The 15,083-nt window shown below is 40.7% G+C and overlaps 1 protein-coding gene across 1 annotated transcript in view; it reads left to right on the forward strand.

Moving 5' to 3' along the window:
• The window catches only part of BCAS1 (brain enriched myelin associated protein 1), a gene marked incomplete at its 5' end in the record, with an annotated part of 54,740 nt that overhangs the window by 7,102 nt on the left and 32,555 nt on the right, over positions 1-15,083 (forward strand). The window contains 3 exon segments of the mRNA XM_082325596.1: positions 7,748-8,331; positions 13,921-14,076; positions 14,678-14,722. Of these exon segments, the coding sequence (XP_082181722.1) occupies positions 7,748-8,331; positions 13,921-14,076; positions 14,678-14,722 (785 nt within the window).

Genomic DNA, 15,083 nt, shown 5'->3' on the forward strand with positions numbered 1-15,083 from the left:
TCCTGAGCTGGGCCTTAGTGGTACCTTTCATACATAGAAACCTACCTTGCTCTCATTTTAAAGGTAGTAGACCTTCTTGAAGAGAGCAGAGTATGTCTAATCTGCAGTGAGATATTCATAAACAAAATTTAACTGTGTCAACTGCCTGTGTTTAAATTCTAGAGAATTTAGAGTATAGCACAGTAATTTATAGAGCTAGATAAGGGACAGCTGGGAATGCAGCATGGCTGACAACATCATTACCAAGAGATCAGTCCTATTTACCAGAATTTATTCAAACTGTGTCACAAGACTGATGATATAACCCTGACCACCTCTCTCCTGTTCCTGTTATAGGATGGGTTAGATATTACTTAACTACTGCCAGGCCAACAAGAGCATTGCAGGGGATGACGATGACTTGTTTCTCTTTCTCTGTACACTAATGAAATAAAATCAATATGCCCCTGTTATGTATAAACTGTGGGTGTTAGTGTAGAAGTTGAATAGTTGGTGGGGGTATGGGTAAATCGCTACTCGGTGAGCGCATCCCATTACAGACCTATTTGGGTGGTGTTCGTAGCAGGACAGCAACCGGGTTCTCGAGCGATCACACCAGTGGCAGCCTGGGCTCCCCATGGAAAGGTGCCTGTCAGCAGCTGAGCCCCACTTCCAGTGTCGACATCTTGAGAATCTGGTGTGAACTACATGGCCTGAGCATTAAAAATTTGGCTTCAAGTAGTTTTGAAAAGTTATCTCCACGTATTCATGGGCAATTGCTCTCATCCGCAGACATGTCTCTCTCCTCACCTTTCAGCACGTCATTAATTTCTCCTTCCATGTCTTGTTGGCTTTGGAGCCTTTTTGAGCAGCATTCAGGCAGTGCTCATTTGGAGCAGTGTTACTTCAGTTCCCATCTCTGCAGATTCAGCTGTGTTAATTTTACCAGTGTTTTCCTTGCATCGGATTGCTTTCTGCTTTCAGAATACAATAAAAACCAACAATTCTCTCCAACTCTGTAAGGAAAGAAAACATTATTTTATTATTCATTGCTAAGAGAACCCTCTCAGCCTGTTACATCCAGTTGAAAAATCTAAGCTTAGACAAAAATAATCAAAGACTGGTATGGCAATATGCAGGTGGTACTGGTTACAGTTCAGAATCTCTGTTCCATGGCTAATTTCCTAATGCCATCTAGCTATAAGTCGTCAGTTTAAATGGTTGCCTACTGGAAAATAAAAGCCTGTAGCTGTGTGTTTCTGCTGGTGTAAACCAGCAGAGTTCTGCGAAGTAAATAAAAGCCAGATGATTTACACTGTCTGAAGACCTAGAAAACAAGAGTACATTTTACTCTTAATATATAAAATGAAGCATATGGCATTGATTTACTTCAATGGATTACCTAATTAATGTAATTACTAAATCAGTTTAAGTAGCAAGTTGAAAAATTGGACTGTCCTGTGTTGATATTACTCATCTTTTAACTTTATTAATGTTTAAAAAGCAGATACCACTGAAATATCACTGGTTTGTGTAATGTAATCAAGGTCTTGGTGAAATAAAAGTGCGAGCGGGGTTTGGAGATAGAAATTCCTATAGAAAATGTAGTTGATAGTATTTCTAAAAAGAAATAATGCAAGAAATAGTACTGTAGTCTATGGTCATAAAGTGAGCACTTCTGGAGAAGACAGAAGAGCTGCAAAAAAGGCAAGTGAAACAAGAGGATTTTATGAATAGTGTTAGATGTATGTTTGTGGTCTTTGTCTTGTTAGTTTGCATTTCTGTGATTGCCAGTGACCTGACCATGTGCTGTGCATTAAATGGTATAGTTGATAAATGAGTCTATGAAATCTATATCTGCTAATATAATGAAAAAAGAATCCAGAGAGTTAACTTAATATGACCAGAGGAAGTAATGTTATTTGGAAGAGCTCTGTCACCATCTGCTTCACATCTGGGTGAGCGGATTGGTGACTGGTTCCCTACATTTGCTGCTTCTGCTCAAACAGGCTGACAGATGTGTGGACGTAGGGATTCTTTCCATGACTTGCCTTTCCTGCTCCTATTGATTATCAGGGCTGCAGACATTGCACAGGGTGCTAGCATCCACCTTCTCCTCCTGTAATGCTATTTAAATAGGAGCGGTGCCCTTACTGCTACTTCATGACATGCTGCTTTGCAAGCAAAAGGATAGCAAATTCGATCCTGACTTTTCCTAATGTTTTGTGTTGGCCTTTTTGAACCTTAAGTAATATAAGTACTTGGTGAAAAATGGGTGAAGGGAAGAAGGCCAGAACTAAAAGCCCTATATCTCTGAGATTTGCACTACATAGAGCAGAAATGTATCAGGAGGACAAAATGGGAAAAATTTTGTTTGTGTTTGGGTGGCAATTACTTGCAGATTAAAACAGTGACCTGCTCATAAAAAGAAAGATTCCACAAGGAAGAAAAGTTCGGTTAAGATGCAACTCTTGTTCCAGAGGATAAATCTGATTCAGCAGCTTCTGCTACTAGCCAGTACCTAACAGAGGGGGGTGTATTGCAATAACTCTGTGTGCCTCTAAGGTGTGAAACACAATGCATTTTAGTTAATTTTTTAAAGAATGATCGTTACCATTCTTGCTGCTAGCTTCTCTTCCCCTATTCCCATTAATTTCAGTAAATCTGTTAGGTAAATAACAATGCTAGTTAACTCAGTGAAACAAAATTATTCTTAGAGCATAAATGTACCGTCAACCTTATTTGCATGGAATAGTTGAGCAAGATTGCAAAAGGATATTAGTATGTGTTTTCTTTTTTAAGAAAGGGGGGAAATGTCTTATTTTGGAACTCTCTGATGCTTCTGCAAACTCACTCATTTAGTCTTGTCACACCAGTTTTTGGAAGTCTCCCACACAAGCCCAAGGTATACTTGGAGATCTGAAAATTCGATGTCTACTGTAGCATTATGATACCAACTCAGTTCTAAATAATGGAAGGAAAAATTAACATACACAATATCTATAAAAATATTTCAGAAATGTAAATTAGAAAATTCACTCTTTGTTGCTAGGTATTTAGATTTTTAAGCCTAGTATTTGCTGCAGTAATTCATTCAGGGCTATTACAATCCATTGTGCTGGCCTACACTGGCGGACTTCTTAGTGCCAAATGTTGCCTTGTAGCCCTTAATGGTTCCTTCATGGCCATTAAAATCTATTGTCTCCATAATTACCTGAACTCCAGGGAACAAGATAATGCTGTGGTACTATAATTACATTGCTAAGCAAAATATCTGTTTGTAACTGGCTTGTATTCAAAATAGTCAGATACTAAAACCATATTTATAGTTAATGGCTTGCTCAGTTCAGTTTAAAAAAAACTGATTTTTTTTTTGTATTGTCAAAAGCAACAACATCAAAAAATATTTTCTCCTAGCATTTACTTTATGGCATGTTCACATGCTAGTGGCCTACAGGAGATGTCTATGCTGAAGACCTTTCCAATTCAAGATGTTCCTCATTCAGCAGCTAAAAATTACTTGCACTATGAATGAGGCAGTAGGATAAATGGCAGGAGGTGAGAAGCTGCCAATGTAAGACATCAGAGGACCTGATTTCATATGTGCCTGAGTGTCAGTATTAGCCATGAGGGTGCATATAACTGCTGAAACCAGACTAGCGATAGAAGGCTAAGGAAAAGGAGCATGTTTTAAGAAAGCATCTGAAGGATTTAAATTGGGCAAATTCAATATCAAAAATAGACACCTACCTAGTACATGGCTTAGGCTGCTGCCAGGAATAAAAAGAGCAAACTAAGCTTCAGAGAAAATCAGGGTATAGTGGAGGAGGGGGGAAGGCAATCTGGAAGTGCTGGACAGAATTGCTTTTGGTCCCACTTGAGGGAGTTTGGCTGCCATCTGTTATGTGCACCAGGCTGAAGTCTGGTGCTATTCCCACTGCTTAGCAAAAGCAAATCAGCTGACAGAAGCTTGGGCGGCCTTTTCATTTATGTCGCACTGGTGGCTCTGAACTTCCTTTCGTGTCAGCTGCATCCTCAGGATTCCTGCCCACCTCTGCTCTTCCCTCTGGTCGAGTGCTGCGTCTTGGTCCCAAACACAGGTGAAATAGGTGCTTTGCTGCAGGCACTCTGCACCGATGCTGCCTGCCGATGGGGTTCTGGGCATGTTAGGTCCCATAATGAACGGGAGTAATTCCATACCTATGTGGTCAGCTTTGCAGCTGGCATGGTCAACGTAAAGCCTGTGCTTGCCTTAAGGCTTTGGCCATTATAATATTTTATTTGTTGGGTCTGTCTATTAAAACCTAAGCACTTGCTTTTTAAAATTCAGTGTGAATTCTGCAGACTTGGTCCCATTCTGTGTCAGCAAACATAGTGCTGTTCTTCAGCCTATGGAAGCGCTTAAAACGCTGAAGTGGAGGATACGAGAGGAAGGGGGAGAAAGTCTGTCAGCAATTACTTCTGAGCAGGGAAATGGTATTGACATAACATAGCACTGACCATTACTCTTCTCTGTACAGTTTTTCTTAAAAGTCAAGGCAAAAAATGTTGGTCTAATATAGCAAATTTCCGAAAAAATATCCTTATTTTAAGTGTGCTCTTACAGAAGAGGGACTTTGTGCAGCTATAGTAGTGCCTTTTTAACACACCCTGATGATCTGAAGGGAAAGGAAGGATGAATCTTCTGTAGCGTGACTGTCTTTTTTGTTAAATACTTGAAAGGAAAATGCCCATGTAGTAGTAGTATGAAATGCAATCTCACAGCAGTGCTGTAAATTGTATATTGATTTTAGTTTCAGAGCAGTTATTTATCTCATTCAGGGTGAGCAGCTTTGATCTGCTTGCAGACCTGGCCTAGAATTTGGGAGGTTTTGCTTCTGTTTCTAATTCTGCCTCTGGATTGTGGAATAACTTTTGAAAGAATGGCACTTCTGCGTCTCTTTAAAAACAACAATATCATGCACTTTTCATCCAAACACTGCAATTTCAAAGCCTTTCTCCTTCACAGTTTGCTGCAAATATGGCACGAGTCAAACTCTTCTGTTCAGCCCACCACAGCAGTGTCTCCTCTCTGGTGGTGGGATCTGCTTTGCCTGGTGTCTGAGCAGACTTTCCCTGAAAGAGTTTGAACTGTTTTGACACAAGAGACATGCTGCAGAGCTCATGCCGGTGATATTTTCCAGGTCTTTCATTCCTTCCATGATAATTAGAGATAAAAGGAGCTTGATAGGTTCATGAGCTACTTTTCGTTTGGTTGGTTTTCTTAATGATGAGCTTATACTCCTATTTTTATACTAAAGACAGTTTTCCTGTGTTTCATTTTTTATCTGTTACATAAAGCAGACGTTCAGCACCTATTACAATTATTTTCCAATGGATATTGTTTCTGCTTTCTTTAGCCGGGGAAGGGTTTGCTTTTTGCTTCCTTCCCCAGTTTCCAACTATAATTAGAAGTTAGTGCTTCAGTTTTTTCATATAGTACTGCAGGAGGCTTAGGAAACTGTAACTGATACTTAGTGGCCCTGACTGAATAGGTGGTTGAGTAGCTAGCTATTTGTACCTTTTCTTTGCATGTCGGTATGTTGAAATAGGTGCTCGTGAAATATTGCAGAATATTACTGGCAAAGGATTCTTGTCAGTGTGAGTTATTTTCTTACATGAATAGTAACAGAGAGAATACAGGGGAAGACATTTTCTCTATTAGAGTGCACACAAAGAAATAAAAATCTATTTACCTGGACAGAACAGGTTGTACTGAGGTGCTCTGCCCCCTCTGCATGCTTGCATATGCCCAAAACACAACAAGAAAACAAATGTCAGATTAAAAATGTTAGAAGTAGAGTAGCTAGGTGCCAGCTCCTGGGCAGCTGGTGAAATGCTGGCCGCAGTTGTGAATCCTGCCACCACAGCCCTTGCTTTGTCAGCTGTTGCCTCCACTGCTGGCAAGTGTTTCGGTAAAGTCACTTGAGATTCACAGTGGCATGCTGGCACGCTCCGGCACTCCTCATCGCTCGGGTTTATGGAAGTTCCCTCCTCCTGTTAGTCGGGACCAACCCTGAACTGTGAAACAAGGGTCCAGCGGGGACTCTCGGTCACCGAGTTAAGGCCGTGGGGAAGGGGATGTCACGGCTGGATGCTGGGGCTCTGTTCTCCTCCTGCATTTGCCCAGGGCCATGGCCCCCGGGCACTGCCACAGGAGGACAGTGTCAGCCGGAGAGGGACGCGTGGGGTACAGTGCCTGCTGCTGCCTGCGTGGTGTTATGCAAAATCCTTGGGGGGGGTGGAAAGGTGGGGTAATTTTGCTGTGGAAAGCTAAGGGGTAGTTTTGAAAGCTGTGATCTAAGTGTTCTGCTTTCCTCATCTTAAAAAGGAATTTAAAAAAATAAAAACTGAACACTGAAGATCTGTACTGTGGAAGACAGGCATTTTTGTCAGCTTTCATTGGTATCTGGGGTTTTATTTCTGTTAACGTAAAATGTGAAGGGCATAATATTGACTAGACTATTACCATTAAAATTTGAAATAATTTCAATTTTACACTGAAACTGACAATTTTAAAATTCTAATTTAGCAAGTCAGTTTGAGACTGTCAGTTTTGCACAGTTATAATTAAGTAGATCTAAATTCATCCTTGAAATCTGTGGAGATGATTGACAGGGAAATCGGATATATATTCTAGTCAAAGTAGGGAAGCGAAGCTCAAGCTGAAGGGGAGCTGTAAGGTTTACCTCTCGACAAGCCTCCTCTTGTTTACTGGGGTTTCACACCACATACTCTGTGATTCAGTCTCCCATCCACAAAACAGATACAAGAAAGATTATTTTTTTTTCTTTTGTCTTCTGTAACAGGAGCATTTTCCTCCTGTCTGCATATATAGTATTAGGGATTTTCATCTCAGCTGTATGATAAAAGTGCCACTGTAATATACAATCATAAAATATACTTTTAAGATGAAAGATTTTTTCACATCTAAAGTGTGATGGCCATGTGTGTACACAAGGGGGAATTATTTGTGAGAATTTTGAGGGGGGGAAATATGATTAAAAGCCATGTTGTTTGTGGGTAAAAAGAGTCGGAAATGTAAGGATGAGAAGCCTGGCTCAGATGTAATTTATAAGTATTCAAATCAGGCTTAAACTAACCTACAGACAATAGAGAAGTGCAAGTAGAAACTGCACTATGGAGAGTAGGCAGCAAGGCAAGGAATGGTGTTGGAAAAACGAATGAAATAAGGTATGACTGCAAAGCCCTGTGGGGAGTTTGGCAAGCCAGGAAAAGACATCAGTCCTTGCGGTTTCCATTCTTTTTTTCCTGTTTAGCTTTGACAGAGGAAAGTGTAATATATTAATATGTAACTTTGTCTCAAATTGTATTGATTTCTTTTTTTTTTGCATATCACTTCTATAATTTTAATTGGAAAGTAAAATATCCTCAGCATGTCCACTGGGCTAAGCAGTCAAAAACCTGGGCTGTTATCTGACTTTGGCAGCTGAGAGGGGGCTGTGGAGAACATAAAATTTGCACTGACTTCAGTGAGGAATGACAGGAAAGAAAAGCAGACGGGCAGGTCTGATAGATGAGCGGCAGCTTGTATTTAGCACAGGAAGACAACAGGGTCTCTAAACAAGCTGCACTCTGTGTGGTCCTCCCCAAGGCTCCACGTTTCAGAATTAGTTTATTAAAGAGCGAGGTCACCATGATTAATTGTACAACCAGTGTAACTTCTTTGCTGTGCTGGATAATTACTGTTTTATGCTTCTGTTTGTAGTGGATGCAAAGGCAAGTGTTGCACGGGATAATGTGGCCATTTCTTCCCCGAAGACAATGGAGCAGAGCCCCGTTCCCGACGCGGGCGGGCAGAGTCTCGGGAGCGCTGCCAGGAAAACGCTGCCATCTGCTAAATCCCGCTCTGTCTTCGCGTTTTCATGGTCTGTACCAGGGCGTACTGAAGATCCAGCTACAGATTCATCAGTTGGATCGGCGAAACTTGATGTCAGCTCAGAGGCGCCTGGAGTGAACAAAGCACCAAGTGACAGCGCGGAGGTTCCCGCAGCAGCTGCGCAGGAGGAAGGCGCACATAAAAACCTGACCTGGGCCCCGCCGGCAGCATCGCTTCGTGACATCGATCTCACAGCATCGGTGACACCTGAGGGAGAGGATGCAGCCACCTCAAAGCCAAAACAAGTAACCTTCTTTGACAGGATCTTCAAACTGGAGAAGGGAAAGGAAGGGACTAAAACGCAAATTGGTACCCGGGAGGAAAGGCAGACTTCAGACCTTCCTGACGGGCGCATCACAGCGAAAGAGGCTGCTGGATTACAGAGCACATCAAACAGTGTCCCACAGGGGAAGGCAAGTGCTTGAGTAGGAATATCCATTTCACTCTTAATGAAACCTCTTGGGAATATTAATAGTGCAGGGCAACTTGATGTCACGATGGCTGTGTGAATGAATCGGTGTTGCTCTTAAAATTATTGCAGGTAACCCCCCACAGGGGGGGCTGAACAGAGGCGTGGGAGAAGAACCCATGGCGGAGTGGTAATAGCTCTGCCTCGTGACTAAACGCTGGCATCTGACCTCGAGTTTAAATTCATTTGTATTTCTCTGAAAGGTTTGGGCAAGATAGGTGTGTTCGTGCTCCAGTTGTCAGGATGATGAACAGCAGCCAGCTACAAATGAAAGGAAAAATACCTGAAAGTAAAATTGTTTCTTACGCTTTAGGACCTTGGAGTTTGACACTGGATGGTTTTAAAGAAGTTCTTTAGCATGTTTTGTGCCATTCTTAAAATAGTCACTCTTGAGCAATAGCTGCTTGTTGCATACCCTACATACCAGAATAAGGAATATTATGCAGTAGCAATTTTTGCAGTCTTAGCTATTGTGATTTTTTTTTTAGTCAAAGAAATGTCCCTTAAAATGGATTTTACAGGATGAGAATGTGATATAAGGAATTAAGTAATTTATCTGAGAGAGCACACTAATCAAGAAAGGAGCTGAAAACAGACATGAGTCCAGATTTTACACTTCCTGCAAAGTTTGATATCAGCAAATATACTGTAGGATTAATTTTCAGGTAGTTAACTACTGAAAAAGTCCATCCCCTGATTGGGGATAAGTGGCATAACTCCTCTTAGTTCTGCTGGAGTGGTGCCAGTATACACTAATTGGTGATCTAGCCAAAATCCTGTCCAATGTCAGGAACAGGAGGGAGAAACTAGCTGCATGGCCCCCTCATCAGAATCTATGTGTAAATGCCATTTTAATAGTAACGGCTTTTATTGGCCTAGTTCAGGCTTACAAATAAGACTGCTGTATGATCACTAATGCTTTGAATAGTGTCGAACATAGTTCACAAGATGCTCACTGCTTGCACTGATGACATTGCAGGTTATCCCCAAAAGTCTCTTCTATTTCTATTCTTCTACCTTGTCTTCTCTATCTTATGTCTCCTCAAACTGGAAGATCACATTGCTTGTACAAACTTACAAATTGTCATATTTTTCTGAAGATTCAATTGTAAGACTAAACAGTTGCACTTTTGACCATTGCCCTTCAAAAGTGGCACCCATCGCTAGTATTTCAGACAGCTATACATGCACATTTAAAGAATCCATAGTCTCAACCTAGCACAATATCAAGTCATTCACTACATAAACAGAACAGGGTGAATAATTCAGAATGAATAATCTATTCAGTGCATACTGGCACTTCTGTTTGTAGCTTATAAGACTGAAGCTTTTCAACACTGTAAATTCCTGCAGATATTTTTGACTAATACACACAAAGAAGTTGTTTTGGCTGTGCCTTGGAAGAATTGTTACTTTTACAATCAAATGCAAAATTGATAACTTCTTATTTTGCTGTGATTGCAAACTACAGAGTGTGAAAGGTCACAGTTCGTGCTATTGAAGTAGTACAGTGTGAAACTCTCTGCAATGAAATAACAGTCTGAAGCAGCTTTAACCAGAAGTCAGAGCTAAACATTTGCTGGTAGCAAATAGTCATGTTGGGAAAGCTCAAGTAAGCGAGTGTTTCTAATGAGAAACCATCTGGGGACAGGACAAGATAATCTAAATCTTATTCTGCCAGTTCAAACAGATACTAGAAGCACTGTTCATTCAGCTCAAGGTTTTTTATATCAATAATGCCTAGCTTTCTATTAATTTTGAATTCTGTTCCAGTCCTCAGCTTGTACCTATCCACATCCTGAACATCACTAATGGGAATAATCTGGAAATCCCAGGCACTCATCAGCTGTAGGTTATGTTTGGTATGCGTGTAAGTGTTTGCAGGATCCTGGCCCCCACAACAGCTTTTTGGTGCCTGGGGGCTGGCTTGAGGACAGGTCTCTTGTTTAACAAAAGTGCCTGTACATCTTTTACACGTGTGCTTAAAGCTGTACCACTGAAAATCTTTGAGGACTCACAAAATTGGGGTTCAAGTTGCTCAGTGCAAATGAGTGGCAGAACTGTATCACAGGGGAGAGTGAAATTTTAACCTTATCCTTGAATTTCTGCACTATCATTTTGGTCTTTTGTTCTTCAAATAGGAAAAGGAGTATATGCTGGGGGCAGAGAGGAGTTAAGGACCTTTTCCGGGAAAAAAATATATCAACTAAACACTTCTGATATGTTGCCAAACTTACTTTAACTCCATTTCTAAAACAAAGGCTGTGGCTCTGCCTTGCAGCACAGTTGCCTTCTGTTCCCTCTAAAGTTGCTAGCTCTCACGTAGGGTGGGAGAATAACCAAGTCTAATTTAATTGCTGTTACTGTAGTAACTACAAACTATTACCAAATAATCATATTAAGAATCCAGATATTGCTTCCAACAGTTTCTTTTTTCTTTTTTTTGTGGATTATGACTTGTAGTATCTGTAAAAGCAAAGCAAAGTTTCCCTGAATTGAGTGCCAGCACAAAACAAACAGCATTGCTGGTAAGTAAGAGAGAGGCTCTACAGTTGTAGCTTAAGAGCTGCACAAACATTCTGTGTTTGGTGAACCACTCTTTATTTTTGTGGTCTACAAAACTACATTCAGAACACAGCATAATTAAAACAAGGACAGAATTCATGAATTCATGAAGCATTTACTATGTAAGCCAACGAAAAGATAAATTATATGCCTGAAATGTTTCACTGAGCCATGATTCATACAAACAAAAGTGCTGGCAGGAGTACAGTCTTTTGATATGTTTTTCTACTGACTGAACTGAAACTACAGTATAAGTATTTAAGGTGTTTATCACCCCCAAATTTGGCTCCTCAAATAAATGAATTGAACATTTACATAGTATCTGTTAACTACTGATACTGACTTTCTTCTGTTATTTCTGGAGTTTTCTTTCATTATTTGCCTCCGGGGCTTTGTGCAGCATATTACGCAGTGAGCTGCTACAGAGGTTTTTGTGGTTATTTGACTATGGCTCTGAAAATGTAATATCGTAGGACTCCACATTATCTCTCCCTGATTTATATGCTGATGGCCTGAGTCTGTGCTCCTTCCTACAGCAGTATTCCCACGAAAGCGCAAGATGGATCACAGCATCTATCAAAGTCCAGATTTGAGTTGTATCTTGGTAGCTAATGGCAGCCTTGGCTTGGGAATCCTGGAGTAGGGTTTCTCGTGCAGTAGTGCGTCATTCCAGGGTCCATTTGTGCTCTGCAAGTTGGAGTTCAGGGATTTTTGGATGGTGTTGTGCCTCAAGCTCTAAACAGTCTGCAATAATTTTGCTTCTGCAGGGCAAAGTGTGGCTTTAGCAGGGAGACACCCTGGAACAGCTAGTGCTGCCAGTGGTGGTACCTGTCCCCTCTGCAGTTGTCCCAGGTGGTATCTGCTGCTGCTAACAGCTGCTGGCTACAGTGCCAAGCAAAAAGATCCCTTCCTCCTAAACCAACTGCGGCCCAACACCGGAGCTTGTGTGTGCAAAAAATAGTATGCTTATTTTTGTTTGATAGCATCAAGTAGTAAAGAGTTTGATAGCATCAGGTACTTCAGTTATGAAGCTAGTTTTGTTTAGCAACATATCTTCGGCCTCCTGCTTCTTTGGTCTCTTGCCTCATGCCTTTGTTGCCCCTTTAATATCTGAAATAGAGCCAGCATTTTTCTTATGACCAGAGCTCTTTAGATGGCAACCCTGGAAGCAGGGCTGCCAAAGCTGGCATGGCCATGCATGTTCTGCATGGGACATATTGTTCTTGGAGCCACTCTGGCCCGTAACTGGCAGCTGGACAAAGTGCTGTGTTAGACCCTTGTAAGAAACTTCTAAATAGCCTGTTGAAGCACTCTGAACTACTGTGCTGTGTTTCTTCCTGGGTAAACTTGGAAAACGGTGGGTGGAGAATAAGACAGAAGTCTGTTCTTGCAAGTAAAACCTTGTGTATTTTAACTCCTTAAATGCTGCATGGAGACTGGCCACACCATGCTCATATTTCCTGATGCCAAATTAGCGCTCTGACGTTTTAAAACATTTATGCATGTTTAGTTTACTCCTCCTTTTAGTCACCTATAGGAATGTTTGTCCTCTGCAAATCTTATACAAATATTGTGGTTTTTCTAATCACCCAGTACAGGGAAAGGCTCTCAAGAGTACAACTTTAACTTTACCTAGGAAAAATGGCACTGAACAGCTATGTCTAATTGGCAGGTTAGGAAAAAACCCCTTGGTGTCACTTAAACCTCCAGACAGTCTTTGAGAGCAGTTATTCAAAGATGCTGTTTACTGGAGACACCTGGACAGGCTCCTCACTTTTATTTCTTGTCCTGATTTTTCCTCTGGAGTAACCTGGGCATCTAGTATCCTACTAACTGCTTCTCTAGTCACTGTTTCCTAAGTGACCACACGTGTACTGCTGTCTAAGTGGTTGGGGGTGGTAACTTCTGCTGAAGAATTATGGCACAACTATGATTGTCCATTCAATAATGTCTCAAATCCCCTATAAAAGTTGAGGTCGCCATTGTGCCAGGCACAATTTAATAATAATTGACAGATCCAGCCCTGCACTTAAATAGACAAAAGGGAGGAGGATTATTGGTAACACTCTGACATTACTAGCCAGATGTAGTACTCTTAAATATTAAAATAGAAAAGCTGAATGGGACATGGGGACTTGTCTCAAGCTCCTCTCCCCTGCACAACATTTGTGTTGGCTTTACCTGTGCAAGCTCAAGGCAAAAGTGGCCAGAATGGCAGGCAAATTCAGTATAAAAGGATGCCAAGCTCTCCAAATCTGGTCCAAGAAGAGTTTTTTTTAAAAAAAAAAAACAAACAAAAAAAAAAAAAAACCCCAAAAAAAAAACAACAACAACAACAAAAAAACAGACCCTTGTTCAGGTGTCTAAAGAGAAACAAGTAACTTAATATTACATACTTGTGAGTGCTTGAGCACTGGAAAAGTATTTTTGGGCTCTGGGAACTGTAATTCCAGGAAGAGAGGAGGCAGCTCTATCTGGCTCAGAAGAATTACTTTGAGTTGTTGCTTTTTTCCTTCTTTTAATCTGCACCAAGTTTGTGTTTGCTCAATAAAAATTATTTCTGGAATTGCAGAATAGAGAGTATCGGAAGCAATCTTTGTATGGTACAATCAGACACTGAACTGTCAAAGGCCAAAATCTCAGCGTTTGTTCCTATTCACAAGTTCAGCCTTGAAAAGAGAAAAGCAGTGTTGTTTGGGATGCCGTGTGCAACTTTACTTCTGTTTGTTACACTTGGTAGCTGAGAACAATGTTCCTCCAACCAACGGCAAATGCTGAATATATTAGAGAAGAGGGAAAAGAGATGTATAAATGCTTAATTGTTCTGAATGCGTAGGCTGGAGAAGTATGGTTGGAATTAGGGTTGTGACTCTCAGAGCAACATAATGCAAGTCACAAATGTTACTTTTGCATTCCACTGGAAACTAAGCAAGCTAGGACTGAGGAAACTCTGCCCCCTTTTTTTTAGGAGATAGATGACTGCAACCAAAAAGACCTACGGCAGGACTCGGCAGGTGTCAACGGTCCCACTGCTGAGCAACCTGCAAAGGCAGAGGTAAAACAAGACAACCCCCAACCAGCCGCTGCAGTAGACAACTCCGTCATGAGTTTCCTTAAAACACTGGTAAGCTTTTGCCTTTCCTTTTCATCTCTAGGCTAGGCTTTAAATTGCTTATAAAAATCCCATGTGGACATGTTGAGCTAAATGTAACATGTTAGCTGTCACGGGCACTGAGAAGTAATGAAGCCAAAGAGATGCCTTTAGAGAATGACTTGAAGAGTGATAGAGAGATGTGTAGGTACAGTGCAGTTATGATCAAATGACAACGACCTACTCTGGAAACTTCCTCTTCTGCATAGACACTTGTACACCTGGAGGTATGTAGCTGTCTTAAGGATTTTCTGTGTGATGAAACTTTATTTTGTAATATCTCTAAAGAAACTTTATTTTGTAATATCTCTAAAAGTTCATTTTTATGGATTAATTGGACGTATAAGCTTGAATAATATATCATTGGTCCAGCTATTATTCACTTTGGCCATTGACTTTAAGTTGTTCTTGAGAAACATTTGTATTATAATTTTTCCCACATGGAGGAAAGCAATATTTGTACTTCTTTCACCTTTGTGCTAGGAAAAAAATGCTAGTTTCAAACATGATCTTTCTGATCTTTTGAAAGACTGAGTTGGATGTGACTGTTTGTCTTTTCTCAAATACATTTAAGGTCTCCCCAAGCAAAGCTGAAGCCAAAAGTGATTCTGAAGATAAGGTAGGCAGATTCCTCATTCTGTCACTGGTCACTAGATGTTTTTGACACAGGTATTTCCTCTTCATTGTGCTGCTTTTTCCCCAATTGATGTTACCATTTGAAATAATTTAAAAAAAAAGTCCCCTGAATAAATTTGAAAGGAAGATGAGCATAAACAGTGCAATTCTTCATATCATATGTTACAATCAAGATCTGAACTGTAGCATTTTCTGCAAGGTTGATGACGACCTGGTAATGCTTTCAGTTGTTACTCTGACTTGTCCTTGATCTAAAACTACAGGTCCCTGCAGTGAAATCCTCCTTAGTCCGCAGAAAACTATTTGCTCGTAGAGTTGTGCAAAGCTTCTGGTTTTTCATTTCC

Source organism: Platalea leucorodia, assembly GCF_965183815.1.
Source record: "Platalea leucorodia genome assembly, chromosome: 13".
NCBI classification, from domain to species: Eukaryota; Metazoa; Chordata; class Aves; order Pelecaniformes; family Threskiornithidae; genus Platalea; species Platalea leucorodia.